Below are 20,451 nucleotides of genomic sequence, written 5' to 3'. Positions count from 1 at the left end.
TATCATTTTGTCATTTTACTTATTCCACGTTTTAGTACTAAACCATAATTAGTTATAAATTTATGTATACCTGGATCTAAGTCTCAGTTGAATTGTAACTCTCGAGAAATAAATTTGTCTTTTGTTTCAAATAAAAATATTAAACTGAAAATTAGAAAGTTTTTTATTTTAAATTTTCTTAACTTGCGCACAAATTTTCCGAGCATTTTCGAACTTTTGTGGGGGAGGTACCGGAAGGAGTGGACCGATATAACCCATCTTCAAACTTGAACTAAGCTTGGACAAAATATTACGAAATCCAAATTTTGGACTGAATCGGTTGATCCGTTCGAGAGTTATCGTGCGCTCCAGCCAGCCAGACAGATAGGCCGACGGACATGGCTAAATCAACTGCAAATTGTCTGAAAAACATTTCTTCCAAACATACTTGGGGTCTAAAACCATTATTTCGATGAGCCACATTTTGCTCGTATGAAAGTGTATAAACCCTCGTTAGCATAAATGCTGAGGGTATAAACATTTTTAAATATCGAAAAGTCTAGAACACAATAGAAGACGTTTCGTTTTCGGACTCAAAAAGTTATGTATATCCCCAATACAATACAATTACATTCATATTTCACGAAGAAATCTTTTTAAAAGCTGAACGAAAATTTCGTGTTGACAAGGGGTTAATCAATTGTCGGTACATGGCACAATTACCAAGGTAGTGGTATCACACCAGCTGTTCGAATATGAAATGTCAAATCCGTTTTTAAAAAAATTATTTTTGTTGTAATTTCCCCAACAACATAAAGAATATTTTGACATAACATTCAAAATTTTACGATGCCACTACCTTGGTAATTGTGTCATGGCATGGCAATGAATATGTTATGTCAAAACTTTCTTTATGTTGTTGGGGAAATTACAACAAAAATATTTTTTTATAAAGGGATTTGAGTTTTCATATTCGATCAGCTGGTGTGATGCCACTACCTGGTATTTCTGCCATGTGCCATGCCATAATTAAATGTCAATGGCAACATTTGAATACTAGGGTCCTTCCAAAATAGTTCAGAAAAATTTACAGGAAATAAATGAAACGATTTAAAATTTAATTTTATTTGGCATCGAAATTACTCTATACAACATGTGATACATTCTACACTTCATACATTTATTATGCGGCACTGAATAGAACGATTGGAAATCTATTTATTAAATTTTGGAATATTCGGGGTAGATCCTAATATATTCTGACAATTCAGTTTATAAAAAAAGTTCAAAACCGTATGATTGTCACTTACACCCTACACCCTAGGCATATTCATATAAGGTAAATAAATGAAATAAATGATCTAAAACATAACAAATTTGAATCAAATATAAAGCATACAGAACTGTCGTAGGTCATTGTTATTACACGTTTACGGTAAAAAGAAGAATTTTATGGTAGCAAATTTCGAAGTTTCAAATTTCATGAGTAGACCCTATTACATTTTGAAAACTAAATTTATAAAAAAGTAACCCCCTGTTTTTGTAAAAGTTTTTATTCTTCTCACACGAACTGTCAAATTTTGTAGATCGATTTACTCGCATCAGCGCAAATGTAGAGCTCTGATTTTTAAAAGAGCATTTCTTAACTATATATGGAACGCGTTTACGGAAAATTAGGTCCGTATGTCATCTGGGGGCTGAGCTGTGGATGCCTAAATTACTACGAATATAGACGAACGAACAAAAATATATTTATTATTGTCTTTTTAGGACGAAGGCCATTATTTATGAAGTTTTTTTTAATTAATTAATTGGATTAATCGAGCTAACATGACCTAAGTAGTTTTGTATTGAAATATAGTTACAAAAACAGGGGGTAAGAATACAGCTGATTGTCACTTCTACCTTGTATAAATATGCCTTGATTACACCATGCAATTGTCGTTCAGAATGATTCATCGGATAAACACTTGTAGAAAGAGTTTAGACGTATTCTCTTTAGTTTAGGGATGCACAAAACAATATATGTGATTGTAGTGGTAAAGTATAGTACACATTGACAAGCAAAACTGACAGTCATCGAGGTCTATTTCGTGAATATCAAAGCCTAATTGAAAAATTTCTTTTATAATCTCTAAATAATACCGTAAATATTGTATTTCAAACGTTTTTAGCTAAATAAAAATTGTTATTTGCCGGAAAATTGTCCTTAAAGTACGTTGATTGTCAGTTTTGACTGTTAGTGTGTACTCCCCTTAAGAGTACCAAATTTACTCTCCGATTGAGCACAAAATTTAAAAATGTTATTTTTAATAGATTTTCTTTATTTGTTTGATATGGTCATATTAAAGAAGTCATTTTAAATAACAAACAATAAATTACAAGTGTTAATACTAATGTACAAATACTATTTAAGTAAAACATAAACAAAACAGTTCGTACATCCGTGTTTGTGTGCTTTCGTTGACGTCTCGCCAACGACTTAGCGCAAGAGAATAAAAAACAAATTTACGCTAGAGTACTGATTTGTGCATCACTACTTTAGTTCACTGATGGGCAGAAATGCTCTGCCTCACACACAAAAGTGTAAAAAATACATGAGTCTCTCGCAATTTGCCCACCATTGCTTTAGTTTGACACGTTAATTTGGAGGGGAAACATTCAACGCTTGCTATCGGAAACCGGCAAAATCATTCACTTTGTTCGCTGAGAACCAAAAGATTAGAGCAAAACATAAAAGCGAAAAAATGCTTGAGATTAAATTTGAAACTATGTACCAAAATTATAATATAAAATAAAAATGAGAGAATGACAATAAAAGCAAATAAGCGATAAGTGACGACCAGTGATGCCAGATTTGCCGATTTATCGGCATTTTGCCGATTTTTAGTCCAAAAAAATAGAAATGCCGATTTGCCGATTTTTACCCCTAAAATACCGATTTTTAATTAAGGCAACTTGTTCACATAAAATTTCCGTTTTGTATGAAAATTGTGGTTGCTAGAACTAATTTGGTACAATAACAAAGACAACTATATCGTCAAGAGTAGTTTGATTAATAATAATAATAATAATAGAATTTTTTAACATATTATAAAAACAGTTTGAATTTTCTTGATTATATACTTCAGTATATCGTCTGCTCCGTCGGAAAAGGTCGTATGTCCACTTTTTTTGGAAATCGCGTTTTTGTTATAGGATGATAGCACAAGTCAAAACACGTCGTATGCTACAAAGAAAATGGTAGTATGTCGCGTTTTTTATATGTTTTGCCCTTGTCGGAAAAGATCGTAAGTCCACAAAACGTACAAATTTGAGTATGAAAAGGTCGTAAGTCCACAGGAAAATGTATACTTTAAAAGAATACTACAGCTAATGTAGTTCAGATATAATATTGAACGTCATTCATGGTTAGGGTACAATGTAAAGAACTAGCCTACACCTTTGGATGATAATCGTATGATATTTGGCGGAGCCTGTGGACCAAACTTTTGAACAAAAAAGTGATAATTTCTATATTGCAACGAAAATTTACATTTGTAATCTATTTTTCCCTATAAGTGAACTGATTATGAAAGATGGACTTCTGGCCTTTTCATTGATACAAATTAAGATGCTGTATGTGTTCAAATACCTCATATATTGAAAAGTTTAAAAAAAAAACAAAATTTTTACTGTTTTTACTTTGTATATCATACTTAACTTTATCAACTGGTAATTTGTGGTTTCTCTAGGGACCACATAACGAGATCAGTTTGTATTCTGAATTCAATAAAGTAATACTTTCTAAAGGACGGTAAGTGGTTTTCACGGTGATTCTAAAAGCTCTGATGATAAACTTCCTAAACGCAAGAAGACATTACATGCTGAAGATTCTACATGGTTTGTAGAAAAAAACAAAAGATGCAGTTAGTTGGGGCAGAAATACTTGGGAAGACAAAAAAGGACCCTATTTGGGATTACAATGTAGCTAAGAAACTACGTACATTAACGGAATTAGTCATGAAATTTAATTGAAGGAAAAGGTCGTAAGGCAAAAATACAAGGTCGTAAGTACAACGTGTCATGTTTTATATTAAATGACACAGAAGATTAATTTTTCGACATTATAAAGGAATACGAATGCTTTATAAACATAAACGAAAAGCAAGTACGAGTATCACGCGAACTTTCACGTTTAAATGTCAGAAATTTGTTTAAATATAAGAACTTAAGGTTGCTAAAATTTTGGAAAAGAGTGTGTGAATTAATATGTGCAAATTCTGAACCATTATTTCCTATTTTGTCCAAATTTATTAAACATATTTTAGTCTTGCCACATTCTTCAGCAAATGTGGAAAAAGTTTCTAGCCAAGTAAATTTAAATAAAAACAAGTGCCGAAATCGATTAGTTAGGGACTCGATGGAAGGAATTCTCTTTACTAAAGACTACTTAAAATTAAAAAAGTCTAACTGTTATAATGTTGTCATTAAAAATGATTTGTTACAAATATTTATTACAAAATATTTATTACAGAAATTGAATTTAATTGTAACCATAATTTCAAAATTCCAATACAACTAGTAAGAAAGTGTCAGTCGGCTTTGCTGACAGAGGTATACCCTCAGCCTATGTGAATTGAAACTTTCTTCTTCGGACAGATCGAATGTTTTTAAGGTCTTTTCTTGCCGAAAAATGTGGATTAAAATTTAAATTCAAAAGTGTTGTGGAGGTGGTACTTAAAGGAATGGACCAACATGAGAGTTATATCTTTTCGATAGATATCGGGCCCACTAGTCATTTCAGTGGGTCATCGTATAACTTTTGGAATCGGTTGATCAGTTCAAGAATTATCGTGCTCTACAGCCACTACATTTGGTGCCATAGGGGTTTTTACACCTCTCGGGCTATATTCTCATGAAGTATGGACATGCCCCTGAAAAAGCTTTTACCGTCATAATGGAGACAGCGTATACAAATTGTTGCAACAAAAACCAAAGCGATTCGAGAGCAGGCCCTAAACTGAACTTATCCGAAATTTTGTGTGGAAGGATCCCGAAGGAGTGGACCGATTGAGTGCGTATTGGAACCTCATCTAAGTCTGGTAGACATTTCACGATGTGCAAAGTATGGACCAAACAGGTTACTCTCTTCAAGGGTTATCGTACGCACAAATTTTCCGAACATTTGCGAACTTTTGTTGGAGAGGAACCTGAAGGAGTTGACCGATAATGCCCATCTTCGAACTTAAACTAAGTTTGGAAAAAATATATCGAAAGCCAAACTTTGGAAAAAATCGGCTCATCCGTTCGAGAGTTATCGTGCGCACCAGTCAGCCAGACAGACAGACGGGCGATTCCAAATTGTCTGAAACACATTTCGTCTAAACATAATTGGGGTCTAAAACCATTATTTCGATGAGGCACATTTTGCCCGTATGAAAGTTTATATACCCTCGTTAACATGGTAGAATAAGAAAAGGTAGCAGCAATACACAGCTGACTGAACTGGGTTGTAACGTTAGTGTCAAATTTCATATGACATTTTATACATTTATTTCTATTTCGATGTACATTAGGGACATATATTTTTTGAGAAAAAAATATATCATTCGGAAAAAAAAAGATTTCCCAGAAAGACTTCTTCATATCAATGATATGTAACCTCCTCCAAGTTCGAACGATAAGCCGCGCAGTAAATCCCCGCTTGTAGAGGCGATACAACGTTTGTTAATATGTGAGGTATTTTGTTAAAATTTAAAAAAATAAAGCCCTAATAAACATGTGCTTCTTTGATTTCTAAAACAAAACATTGAAACAGCTTCTCCTTTTTCTATGAATTTCCAGCGACCCCAAACTTTTCTGCAAGAATTCTACTTTCTGCGAGAATTTATGCATTTAGTGGAATGATGTGGAAACATAAAAATTGAAAATGTAACGAATTTTCATTCATGTTTTCCAAAATATTGAACCAAATGTGAAAAATTATTAGTTTTTTAAATTCCAATAATTTATAGACATTTCCTTGTTTTGTTTACAAATACAACTGGCAGTAACGTTACAAACAAAAACAAATTCCTTTGTGGTTGTTGTTCGAGTTGTATTTGTTGTAGTATTAACTTTACCTTGTATTTGTTCTACCATGCCTCGTTAACATAAGCTCTGTTCCAGAACTAAAAAGTTTTTACAATTTTTACCACTTTTACACATTTTGCGTTCCCGTACACAAAATTTATATGAAAATCGTTTACGACTTTTACAACTTTTACGATTTTTACCACTTTATAAAGTACGGGAACAGGCCAATAAATGCTGAGGGTATAAAAACAATCACCTTATTAATTATCCTCTTAAGACAATATTTGTATACGTTTTGTTTAGCTTGACTGAATTGAAAATATATTGATCTCATATATACACGTACTTATAAATATGTAGTATGCATATGGTAAAACCATTTAATACATATGTATTTTGAATTATTGCCTTGGTTTATGAATTGTTAATTGTTTTGTTGTACTTAAAATGTTATTTTTTAAGCATATGCTTATTAAATAAAGCAATAATTTTAACTGTAATAAATGTTTTTTAATTTGCCGATTTTTTGCCGATTTTGAAAAAATTTTGCCGATTTTGGCACCCAAAAAGTGCCGATTTTCGAACAAACTTATCTGGCATCCCTGGTGACGACAGAAGCATTTTTGTTTACAAATATTTCAACACATCAACAAAAATAAAACATTCACGACAAGCTCTTTAGTTGATAAATGGAGCGATAGTGAGCGCCACTAGTGCTAGTTAGTTGTTAATAACACCCTCGATCGACTAGACGTAGTGTGGATTGGCTGTGCATTGAAATAATGGCTGGCGGTCAAGTAAACAACGAAAATCATTCAAATGAGGCCGAACAGTTTGCGACACATGATGAAACTGACGTCAATATTTTGGATACGATTCTGGTGCGTATTGGAGAATTTGGCCGCTACCAGATGTTCAACTATATTCTGCTCTGCATACCAATGATCTTCAATGCTTTTCAATCAATTTCGTATGTTTTCACTGCTAGTCCAGTAGTTTACAGGTGGGTGATAAGTTAGTACAGTCGAACTTCTCTAAAACTTAGCATTTGGGGACTGGCGAATTGCTACATTACAGAGAGATTATACTCTGTAAAAATTTCCACTTGTGTCTTAAAAACAACTTCGTTATACTAATAAGTACGTCAACATCTTAAAATAAAAAAATTGAAGAATGTCTACATTCGGCCAATAACACTGTGATACAAAAGTTAATAAAAAATTTTCCAGGGGTCCCGATGCATAAATTCTGTTTTGTGGGAGTCAAAGAAGAAAGAAAGGGAGAAAGACGAAAATACCTTTGGTTTCTTTGGGTCAATTCGTTTTTTGATTTTATAACGGTAAATGTAGTGAACAACGAGGTTTCTTGTATTTTCAAATTTAAACGGGTATTAAACGGTACCGGTACCTTTATATGGGGGCTATATCAAAACGTGGACCGATATACTCCTTGAATATTGTTGTAGAAGGACTGCTTTTAGCTATTTTCCTCCAAAATTCGAGAATAAATTGCCATAGCTAATCGTATCTATCACATTTGTATACCCTCAGCATTTATGCTAATGAGGGTATATACACTAGGGATATTACTTTTCGCACTTTTTTGCAAATATCAAAAAGACCACCACATAGCCGTGTGAAGCATGAAAAACTATTATATATAAGGTGTAATTTTTTCTCTATCGCGAAAAAAGTTTCCGCACCAAATGCATTCAAGTTCAGTAATGCATTTTTTAATTTTATTTGTTATATCAACATATTTGCTTTTCATTAAAATTTTCATTTTTTGTAATCTAATTTAAAATCATTATCAAACCGTTCTGGACCAATTTGTTCTCAAATCGGGACATTTCGGAGCATATTAAGAACTTTTGACACTATTGCAAATTTTGTTTTTTCTTTATAAACTCGTGAATTTTATGCTTATATTTATTGTACCTATCGGACAAGGGAATAAGGTGTCATTTGCAACAAATTCGCGAAAGTTACAGACCGTTTTATTGACTTTGCCTGTGAGAATTGTATTTATTTTCTATAAATATTTATTCAAACAAAGCAAATTTAACATTTTAAGTAGAAAAAATATCAAAAGGGTTTTAGTAATCGCAGTCGGTGCGGAAACTTTTTTCACCGAATCGACCTTAGAAACGCGTTTTCATTATCAGGACAAAATTCCCCACATGGTACTGGTGTTGTATTTTTGTAGAAAACAAATACGATTCTCACAGGCAAAGTCAACAAAAACAGCCTGTAACTTTCGCGAATTCGTTGCAAATGACCTATATTCTCTTGTTCGATAGGTACAAAAAATATAAACATAAAATTCACGAGTTTTAAAGAAAAACCAAAAATTGCAATAGTGTCAAAAGTTCCTAATATGCTCCGAAATGGCGCGATTTGAGAACAAATTGGTCCAGAACGGTTTAATAATGATTTTTAAATAGATTACAAAAAAAAAAAAAAAAAATAAAAATTTTAATGAAAAGCAAATATGCTGTTATAACAGATAAAATGAAAAAATGCATTACTGAACTTCAATGCATTTGGTGCGGAAACTTTTTTCGCGATAGAGAAAAATTTACACCGTATAGTTTTCCATGCTCCTCTACACGGCTATGTGGTGGTATTTTTTTTGGTTATAGCCCTAATATACACTTTCATACGGGCAAAATGTTCCTCATCGAAAGAATTATTTTAGACCCCAAGTATGTTTGGACGAAATCCGTTTCAGACAATTTGGAGTTGATTTAGCCATGTCCGTCTGTCTGGCTGGCTGGAGCGCACGATAACTCTCGAACGATTTAACTGATTCGGTCCAAAATATGGGTTTCGTAATATTTTGTCTAAACTAAGTTTAAGTTCGAAGACGGTTTACTCCTTCGTGCATAGACTAATGAATAAACAGACGACGGATTACTCAATTTTTCCGCGGTCAAGTACCTCAAACCCGAAAACTCAAAAAAGTTCGAACACGATTTTCGGGGAAAACTATAATATTTGCTTGGATATTTTTATCTGAGGATATAGTTCCTATCAAAAAATATCCCTATGTAGTCTTTTGCCAGAATAAAATATTTATTAACCCCCTGTTTTTGTAACTTATTTTTGTTTGTTCGTCTATATTCGTAATAATTTAGGCATCCATAGCTCAGCCCCCAGAAGACATACATACCTAATTTTTCGTATTCCCGTTCCATATATCGTTATGTCATGTTCATACCAGCATTTGAATCACGTCGTTCGTTCTCATAATTACGTACACGAATTAACCCGTTCATACGACATGGTACACAATTCATAGCAACATGATTCATATTTTCATAGTTTTTGTTTACTGATTTTAAAGAAAGTTTCAACCAAAATACGGGTAAAATTATTTTCTATGAACTGAAAAGATATTTATCCTTCTTTCAGATATATATTTAATATTAAATTCTATTATTTTCATTCATGTTTTCCATTTTTTCTCACAATTTTGGTGTTTTCAGTATATTTTCAAATTTTTCTATTTCAATAATTAACGAGAGAGAGACCTGCAAACATATCTTTTTGGTATACAGACATTCCGGCAGGCATTTGATTTTTGTTTCTAAATTTGTACGCGAATTTGAAACGATGGACAAGTAATGCAACTGCAATGGAAGAGAAAACAAAATTTGCTATGATTTGAATGTATACTAGTCGTTAAACTGTTTACTTTTCATTCATATTTTGCAGTTTTTCTAAAAAGTTTTGGATTTTTAATACATTTTTAATTTTTTATTTTTCCTGTCATAATTAATTTATTTCGATAAATTCTCTCATTTGTTAGAGATGGGACATATTTTATCGTCGTTCTGAGAGTAATTTAAATTGAACAATGTACAAAAATCGTTGTTCGTTCTCAAAATTTTGTATGGGAAATGAAGTAATTGTATCGTAATTTGGGGTCGAACAACGAATAGAGAGCGAATTACCGCTAGTCTGAACATGGCATTAAGAATTCCTCATTGAACAATCAGTTCTACATTTGCGCTAAAGCGAATAAATCAATCTACAAAATTTGACAATTCGTGTGAGAAGAATAATTTTTTTTTTACAAAAAACAGGGAGTAAGTTGTATTTTTTTGGCATTTTATATTGATTTTCATATTTCCATATTACGTTGGAGGGTATAAAAAAGTTTTTAAAGTGGAAACAATAACGGGCCTATAATTCTTATAGGATCCATACAATCTAATATACATACATATTTATATTAAATCCTACTGTCACAGATGAAATTAAGTACGAAGCTCCAGTAGGGCTGAGAATAGAATAACATTTTAATACAGTAAAATCCCAATATTTCGGAATACCACTTGACCGATTTTGTATAAATTTTTGAGTCTTTCGTGCTTACGATTTGTTAGAACGTCCTAATTATTGAGTTTTTGTTATCCTGATTTAATTTATAATTAATTAGTTAATTAGGGTCGGTCCGCGTTGCTGTCCCTGGAAAAGTTTACGCTATTTTGTAAATCAAATATATTTTGTTGGCATTTTTAATTAGTCAGATTCTGCAAGTGACTATAAACAACGTCGGAAATGTTGGTGCCGATATGTCATTTTTCCTACCCCCAACGAATGATAACTTTAGCATGCGTTTATTTCACGTGCTGAAACAGAAGGTAGTATACATCTTTCAAGGACCGATTTAAAGTTTCTAGAGAATTTCTATGTGCCATCCATCGCATGGCACAATTACCCAGGTAGTGGCATCGTAAAATTTTGAATATGTTATGTCAACATTTTCTTTATGTTGTTGGGGAAATTACAACGGCGCGAAAGTCAAAAAATCAAAGTATAAAATTGCGAAATGTTTTCCATTATATCGATTACAGACACTCTGCTGACTAAGATTTTGTTTTTACTTTTTTGTTGTTGTAAATATTCACTCAGTTATTCAGTGTAAAGTGCAAGAAATTTTGACGGATCAGATTTTAATAAAATTGTTGCTAAAAACCTGATCTCATATTTTTTTAATTGTTAAATAAATTCGTAATAAAACTAAACAAAGTTTATTTTTTATTGATAGGGGAGGGTTTAAGTTAAGTTAAACAAAATGTTTGGTGCCTAAAGTTACATAGTTATATAGCAATAAATTTTCAAAAATGATTATTTTTTGTATGTTTTTAGTGCAATATACTTTTGTTGGATGGAGCGTAACTACAAAGGTCCACCGAGGTTCGGTCCAGTTATTTTTTTAATAATTAAATTGGACTCCCTAGATTCCGAATAACCAAAATTTAGCTGCAAATAGCTGCAAATCTTGCTGATAAATGGTCTTGAAAAATAGCTTAAATCCTCAAAATACCCAAAATCTGTCGGTACGGTTATATGGGGGCTATATCAAAAGGTAGATCTATGTTCGCAATTTTTGGTGGAGAATTTTTGTGTTCACTGGGAACCCCAAATACCAAATTACACCTAATTTGGTCGGAAAATGTAGCTTTAAATCCCCAAACTACTGAAAGTCGGGAGGTACCTTAAAAGGGGCCTATACCCAAACGTGGACCTATGTCCACAATTTTTGGTGGAAAGATTTAGTGATCACTAGGAACCCTAAGTACCAAATTACAACTAATTCGGAAGGAAAAGGTGGCTTAAATCCTCAAAATATCGAATATCAGGAGGTACCGTTATATGGGGGCTATACCAAAATATTTACCTATGTTGTTCATATTTAGTCCATAATTACCCACAGACTAAACACGTGCAATGGTATAACTGTTTGTATCAACAAAACAGATATATCATATACATAACAGATATAATATGATATAAATGTGGGAATGAGTGTAACAGTTATGATATTGTTTGGGTTGTGTATACTCACAATAACATAACTGTTAGAAACAGTTCTGTGTTGTATATGAACGAGTGAGAACTTTATTTGTTTTTTCGTTCTCAAGTATCTGTTGTACAACAGATATTTTTCAAATACTACAGATACCAACAGATACTATGTATAGGTGTAACAGGCTTGTGTGAATACCCAGTTGTTCGGGTAACTAGGGAATAACTAGTAATTTTGCTGGCTACTGGTAAACACCCCTAGTTACCACCCAATCTACTCGCAATGCTATAGACTGGTGAATTTAACATGGGGATGTCATAGGAAAGGGTCTATTGTCCCCTCACTGCATTACCAGTAACCACCTAATTCGATAGTCATTTGAAAGGCAATTGTCCCCTCACTGCATTACCAGTAACCAGTCAATTCGGTGGTCAGAAATTATAGCCAAAATTACTAGTTGGTTGTAATCAGAATACCAGTTTAAACAATACAATTATAACAGTTAATCTGTATATTTCGAATATGCGCTAACCACGCTTTATTTAATTACATATATACATAAAGGACATACATATATTTTAAAGGACAATTTAATGTTAATCTTTAAATTCCTTGATATTGAAACTTATGCGTGAATCCTTGATACTGGGACTTATGTTGCTTATGTTTATTTGGTCCTGGGCATGTGCATCTCAAGTGTGCATCAGATAATTCAGTTATACCTGAAATAAAATGCATAAAAGTTTAATGAGATAATTAAAAAAATGTATTGTCCCAAAAAGTATCTATACTTACCAAATATTCTTCTAAAAATATTCATCCTTTTTTAATTTAGCCCAATAACATGTTTGTTGCATCTTTATTTAACAGTAAGTTTTTGCACATCAATCGCACCAAAAAACTTTTTTTAAATACAGAATAAAAAATAAATTTTATACAAAATGACAATACATGTATTCTATTTTGTTTTCAAAAAGAGAAATAATGTTGAAAAGAGATTACAAGAGAGAAACATTGTCGATTACACTATCCATCGGTAGTCTATAAAATAGTCAATATATTACACACCGCATTACCTGTAACTAGTGAATTGACATGATAGGCAGGGACGCCCTTTTCCAGTGAGAAAAGCAAGCTATAGACTACTTTATTTGCCATTTTTGGGTGTAAAGTAACTAGGATCAATGAGTAACTAGTTACATGCCTATGTCAAAGTAGACAATTGCTATTTCTTGAACAACTGGGTAACTTCTAAGGAAAATTTCATAAAAAATAAAATTTTTCAACATTTTTATTATTTAGGGGATAAATAAATATTAAAGAACTGTTACAACTGAACGCAGCAATTTCAATGTTTTTCTGGTTTCAGTGAGTGGAGTGTACTAGGGCTACTAGAAAAATGTCCGACCTAATAATGAAAACGCGAATATTTATCAAAAATAGTTTTGTTATATTCCAATGCTTTCTCCAGCTCGATTTATACACTTTTTCACGCGCATAAACCAATTGTTGAAGCTTTTTTTTGTGTTTATTTCAGAACTAGATTTAAAATACCTTTAAACCAATTTATTTCCCGCAGGGAAGTGTTAGCTTGTTATATTTTTAAATTGGTGTGGTGGTGATTAAAGAGAGAGGGAGATAGAGAGAGTAACATATTTACTTTCCTATGGTTCGTTTAAACATATTATATGTGCCTACAACATCCCGGAAGGGAGAAGGGATACTTTTTCCATATCAATGAGTGCACAGCGATTCATATTGGCAAAATGATATGGGACCTACTTGTATCGCCGAGTCCGAACGGAGTGTCTTACGACACAACTTGTAAATAAGTTTTCATGGCTGAAATACTCAGGCCGGCGAAAATGTTGGTGTTCTGGTCTGACCTTAGGAGAATAATACCTTCAAAAGCCCTTAAAACGACGCGTAGGGGTTGGTTAAGCTGAATGGACCTACAATACATTTACCAAAGTATTATCCACCTACATACTTCGGACATTAAAGTGATTTCCACAGAAGGATAGACATGGCTATATCGATGTAGAAGCACGCTGATCAAAAATATATACACTTTATATGATCTTAAATTATTATTTCGAGAAGTACCAAGTCTAACCAGATTTTGTATGCTGACTTTCGGGTCAAATAAGTTATAGGTATTTTATATGTACATATCATTATTATGTGACTTTTAAGAAAGCGACTTTTGCTTTAGTCATTTTTTGGTAAGGCTCACAGTTTTTGAGATATATATATATATAAAAAAAGCAAAAATATGACCTATGACCATGAATAAGTTTCTTTGCACGCATTTGATCGACAGAGATTTTTAGGACCTCATTTGTAATGACAATTCCTACATCTGCACCAAAATTCAGCTCTGTGGGAATTTTTCTATTTCAATTCCTATTTTGTTTGGGCTATATACAATAAGTACTTATTGTATCACACCAATATCCATTTATATCAGTTTGTACAAACCAGATATAAACAAATATGTTCCTTTTTTTCTGTCTATACCAACTCATATCATACCTGTTTGAAAAAGTATCAGTATCAACTTGTAACTGAAACTACATTCTACATATCCATACTCACTCAATGTTGAAAAATGTCGGAACTGATATATTCAGTTGTATCCATGCAGGTGTTTACCACAGACACAGATTGAGTTTGTGCAAAATTTCAGAAAGATATCTTCATTCGTTTCCAAGTTATTAATTTCGCGCCGCTAGATCAGTGGTTTCGACCACTGTGAGCTGGTGTGATACCACTACCTTGGTAATTGTGCCATGATCCATCGTACATTTGTTCCGATGATGACTTCCCTTTAATATGGCATGTGTGTCCTTCTATGGGGCCTTATGAAGGCGTGGACCTATACCGACAAATTACATATGGAACGTTTAATATTTAACATAAGACGAAATACCAAATTTCAGCCATTTCGGTGGAATATTGAGACCACAACCTTCAAAATACCGCAAATAGGGATGTACCGTTCTATGGGGGCTATACGAGTACTAAGGCGTGGACCTGTATCGACGAGTTTCTGGGGGAAAATTTACTACCACCAACGAAGACTAAGTACCAAATTACAATCATTTACGTGCGATAATGAGGCTAATACCTTTAAAATACCGAAAATCGGGTGGTACCGTTCTATGGGGGCTATATCAAAACGTGGACTGATATAACCCACTTTCAATATTTAACATCCTGGAAGTAATAGAAACTTCGGTACCAAATTGTTAAGCTCTTCCTTAAATATTGTGAGCTGTATCTTGATTCAAACAGACGGACGGACAACTTCATGCAGATCATGAATATATTATATACTAGCAGACCCGGGTCCGCGTTGCTGGTCCGTCGTATTGAGTTTTAATAATGACAAATAGGTATTTTGTATCTCATTTAAGGAAATTTTTAAATATAATGTTTTTCTTAACAGGGAAGATGCCGTGCCATCTTCGAAATTCATGCCTACATGTACCATGGGACATTCGGTTCGTGAAAATCGGTTCGTTAGTAAGTGGCCGTTGCAGGGACTTCGTGCGCCTCCGAAATTCGTAAAATATACATTACAAAGGCAAACCTTGAGCATTTGCTGCATGGAAATCTGTTCCGTAGAATTGGATATATGTATAACATATTTAAAAAGTAGGCATGGTCGGGTTTTAGGCCCCAAAGAAGTACCTGGATTAATTCGTAAATTCTCAGACCCATACAATCGTTATTATTGCAAATATTGCGTTTTTTAAATATTCAACAAAATATGCAGCCTATTTTCACGGGGGTCATATCTATGAATTCCCTGAAAATATAAAAATCGGTTCAGTAGTATTGAAGATATAACAAATTTCAAAAAGTGGGCGTAAAAGCGGACCTGGTAATTTTTTTCCATAAAAACCTGAGTTGGGTTACGACGAACATTTCAAATTCAATTATCCAAATAGGCATAGCCTTTCTCAACTGATGCAATTACCAACGAACGATATCTGATTTTTATTCATAAAGATATATCATTTTTTAAAAATAGGGTATAGGGGAGGTTCCCCGCTCCCTCCGAAATTCCACAAAATATGTAGACTTTTCAACCGGGGGGCAATCCCTGTACATTCCCTGACAATTTCAGGAAACCCGGATCAGGTGAGGGTAGTCAAATTTTCTTTCCATAAAAACCTAAGTTGGGTTATGGCGAACATTAAAAAAAATTATCCAAATCGCTCCCGCCGTTCTCATCTGATGCAACGAACCAACGAACGACAAGGATATGGCGTTTTCATACCCTATACCACAATGTGGAAAAGGGTATTATAAGTTTGTTTTGGTAAAAATTCATGTAACACCGCGAAATATTCGTCGGAGACCCCCAATGTGGTATACCAATCTTCATATTCGACGAGATAAAGCCATTTTGAGATGTGTGTCCGTCCGTCCGTCTGTCCGTTATAAATTGTAAACACGCTCCAGGCCGCAATTATGGACCGATCGTCACGAAATGTGAGAATTGTATTTATTTTCTATAAATATTTATTCAAACAAAGCAAATTTAACATTTTAAGTAGAAAAAATATCAAAAGGGTTTTAGCAATCGCAGTCGGTGCGGAAACTTTTTTCACCGAATCGACCTTAGAAACGCGTTTTCATTATCAGGACAAAATTCCCCACATGGTACTGGTGTTGTATTTTTGTAGAAAACAAATACGATTCTCACAGGCAAAGTCAACAAAAACAGCCTGTAACTTCGTCACGAAATTTTGTATGGATGTCGGGTTCAGATCAGAATAGATCCCTATTCTTATTGGTGATGATCGTGAAATATTTAGCGGGTGAAATGGACCAAAAACATAATATTTATCCAATTTTCTAGCGGCTCTGTAGGTCTCAATAATAGTCCAATCTACGCGTAATTTTAAACAAGGTAAGAGTATATCACAAAGGAGAATTTGAGATGGCGATCGGATAATTTTTAGAGGGTTAAATGGACCAAAACTTTTGTGTGAAAATTGTGAAAATTTTTAATATACAGCTTATATCTTAATTCCTTGAAGTGACATTCCGAACAAGTGAGATATACTTGAAAGTGGAACGCTTGACCTTTCAATTGATGCCAATTATGTTGGTGTGCATGATCAGATAACAGAGTTACAACCTAATATATTCCGTTATTTGTTTGTAGTGTAATAATAAAGTCGCTAGAAGTCGCAATTATACATCAACAGTCACGACATCTTGCACCGGGTAAGAGTATAGGTCGAAAAAGATGACTACAATTTTGAATGATGATCTGATATTCTTTAGCGGGCGAAATGGACCATTACTGTTGTATGAAAAATTTAAAAATTTTATTTTTGGTCGATATTTTAATTCCTTGAGGATATATTTCGCAAAGTAGCCTACATATGGAAAAAAAACTACTGACCTTTCCTCTGATGTAAATTGCTAGATAACGGGCCTACTGCCTAATATATAATGGGTTCTGTGTAGAGAACCACATTTTTATCCCATGCTACTTATTGTCTCTCCAAAAGTTTATGTAACACCACGAAATATTCGTCCTAGACCCCTTATTTGGTATGCCGAAATTCATATCTCGACGAGATAAAGCGATTTAGCGATGTGTGTCCGTCCATTAAAACTTGTAAACAAGCTTAAGGCCGCAATTATGGACCGATTTTAACGAATTTTTTAAGGAGGTTTGGTTCGGGCCAGTATAGAAATGATTAGTTTTTGGTGATGATCGTGAAATGTTCAGGGGATGAAATGGACCAAAAACAAAAATTTAACAAATTTTGTAGCGGCTCTGTAGGTCAAAATAATAACCCGCAAAATTTTAAACAAAGTTTGAATTTATGATGATGAAGAAGCGTACAAACTAACGTGAAGATCAGATAATACTTAGCGGGTTAAATGGACTGAAACTTTTGTGTGAAATTGGTAAAAAATTCAATAACGTAGCGGTTAAACATCGGAAGTAGTAGTACTACATAAGTGGGTTTCATTACATTTTAGTTTGTTTGAACTAAATTTTCCTTTCCTGCTACAAAAATGTCTTTACCATGCCAGATAACTTTAGCCCATATAGCCTATTTTCATCGGGGGCCGTCCCTATACATTCCCTGACAATTTCAAGAAAATCGGTTCAGTAGTTTTTGTAGAAAAAATTGAAATTGAAAAAGTGGGTTATAACGAACATTAAAAAAAAAATCCAAATCGGTCCAGCCGTTCTAAACTGATGCAATTGTCAACGAACGACATTTGGTTTTTATTTATAAAGATGTACTTTATAGGGTCTTCGACGAATATTTCGATGTTTTATAAACGGAATGACAAATTTAATTATGCCCTCCATATTATAAAGGCTGCACTCAAAAAATGCAATCAGATGTATTTTAATTGTACCATAACTATATTCTACTAATATAATGGTAAATACTAATACCTACTTTTTAGATGCAACATAACGCAATGTGACAATCCATCAAGCCAGTATTTGGAACCATGGGTTAATTTCACAATTCCATACAGAGATTCGTCTCCAGATCAATGTCATAGGTACATTTTCAAAGAAACCATTGGACAATTATCGTCTTTCCCCTCGAGTCCTTATTGTGTGCCCGAAAATTTTGATTTAACCCAACAGCAGAAATGTTCTAAGGATTTCAAGTTTCGCGATGAAGAATATACGATTTCCAACGAGGTGAGTATTTAATGATATAAATATTTAGTTAGATAATAAACATATTTTGTTTATTTGGTTATTTTTAGTTTGGATTTTTTTGTTCAGAAGAATGGAAATTGAATATGGTTGGCACAATTAACAATGTGGGACAGTTTATAGGCATTCCCTTAGGCGGGTTGCTTGCTGATAGGTATGTTAATGGTGTTACTATGTATGTAGTACATATTATGTATATCTATACCGCTTATTAATATATTCCTTGTCTCGATTGTCAGTTTGATGGAGGGAAAGATCTATGGGTAACCTTTACCTATGAACACTCTCTCTCACCGACAAAGTCAAAATGTTTGCCAGAAAACTTGCCTAAAGTAAATTTGGAGAACATTCAGATAAGTCTAATGTTTTATTATTCATTTGCATAGATATGGTCGTCGAACAATGTTAGCAATTGGTGGATTCCTGAGCTCAGTAATGGGCATAATACGTTCTTTTTCCGCAAATTACTACATGTTTTTGACTTTCGAGATGCTGGATATGGTCGTCGGAAGTACTTTATTTCCCACAGCATTTCTTTTGGCCATTGAATTAGTCGGCCCAAAACGACGAGTTGCTGCTGCCACAATCATAACCATATTTTATTCTTTAGGAGAAGCTTTACTGGGTGTTCTGGCGGAACAATTTCAAAATTGGAGAGTGTTACTCCGAGTTCTCTATATACCGGCAGCAATCCATATATTGTTTTTAGTACTCTTACCCGAAAGTGTTCGGTGGCTGCTGAGTCAACGCAAAGAAGATCAAGCTATTGCTGTACTACGAAAGGCAGCCAGAATCAATGGACGTACAATAGCCGACAGCAGTTTGGAAGCATTGGTGGAGTCGAATAAAGAGAAACTGGCCGAATCTAGCGAAACAACATATCCCATAAGGAAGGCGTTTAGGAGATTTTCATGGAGAATCGCCAATTGTTCCCTTTGTTGGTTTACTCATACACTCATTGCCTTAGGATTGAGTTTGAACTCGGTGAATCTTGGTGGTAACAAGTACAATAACTTCATGTTGAACGGTTTGGTTCAAGTTCCAGGTCTTATATTGCCTCTATTTATTATGAACCCGTTGGGAAGACGCTCTTCATTATGTGGTTCCATGTTGGTGTGTGCCATATGTATAGGGGCATCCATATTCTTTGGAAAAAGTATTTGCGACATAAATATGTTGGCGAACGAATAACCCCTTCCGTTTTTATTTCAGATGGTCATGCCACCGAATTAACCTTGTTCTTAATAGGAAAATTTGCCATCACATGTAGTTTCCAAGTACTGTACTTTTTCACATCGGAAATATTTCCGACAAATGTTCGGAATAGCCTTCTGTCTTTGTGCTCTATGATAGGACGTATTGGATCAATGATAGCACCACAAACACCTTTATTGGTAAGAACGTCACTATGTACTTTTTTTGTTTTACAATTTTATCGATTTTCAGACAAATTATTACGAGTTTGCGCCTCAAATTTTATTTGCCAGCTTTGGTTTAGTTAGTGGTTGTCTAACTCTTTTCTTTCCTGAAACAGCTAATAAATCCCTTCCGACTACCATGGATGAGGCCAGTAATTTAAATGGTAAAGCTAAAGGAAAGAGTGACCATGACGAGAATATATAACATGTTATAAATCATTCGATTTTTTCGACTGAATTCGCAGGGATTTTGTTAAATATTATAGATGTACATTATATGTACGTATGTATGTACATATATGTTAAAAACAAATTATTTGCATGCTTTACTCATTTTAGTTGTTTAAATAAACTTATATTATATTGCATTTACACTTCACTTTGGAAATGTATACCTTAAAAATGTTAGAATCTGAAATTGCTATGTCAGAAAATTGTTTGGGATCTTCCGTTAGCCGA

General features: G+C 33.7%; 1 protein-coding gene across 3 annotated transcripts; it reads left to right on the top strand.

Moving 5' to 3' along the window:
- Window positions 1-2,609: 2,609 nt before the first annotated feature.
- Window positions 2,610-20,371, top strand: LOC141402090 (organic cation transporter protein). 3 transcript variants are annotated; one of them, XM_073982770.1, is made up of 7 exons: window positions 2,610-2,824; window positions 6,652-7,039; window positions 18,310-18,556; window positions 18,625-18,728; window positions 18,961-19,730; window positions 19,787-19,968; window positions 20,021-20,371. In XM_073982770.1, the coding sequence occupies exons 2-7, from the start codon at window positions 6,819-6,821 to the stop codon at window positions 20,195-20,197; spliced, it is 1,701 nt and encodes a 566-aa protein (XP_073838871.1). In that variant the 5' UTR covers window positions 2,610-2,824; window positions 6,652-6,818; the 3' UTR covers window positions 20,198-20,371. The 3 variants fall into 3 exon arrangements, with proteins under 3 accessions (XP_073838871.1, XP_073838873.1, XP_073838872.1); XM_073982772.1 differs by lacking the exons at window positions 2,610-2,824; window positions 6,652-7,039 and adding an exon at window positions 3,171-3,269; XM_073982771.1 differs by lacking the exon at window positions 2,610-2,824 and having other exon boundaries at window positions 6,630-7,039.
- The last annotated feature ends 80 nt before the right edge of the window (window positions 20,372-20,451 follow it).

Source organism: Musca autumnalis, unplaced genomic scaffold (assembly GCF_047663935.1).
Source record: "Musca autumnalis isolate F117 unplaced genomic scaffold, ASM4766393v1 scaffold_4, whole genome shotgun sequence".
Taxonomy (NCBI): domain Eukaryota; kingdom Metazoa; phylum Arthropoda; class Insecta; order Diptera; family Muscidae; genus Musca; species Musca autumnalis.
The sequence above is the reverse complement of the archived record's forward strand: the minus strand, read 5'-3'. Positions and strand labels throughout refer to the sequence as shown.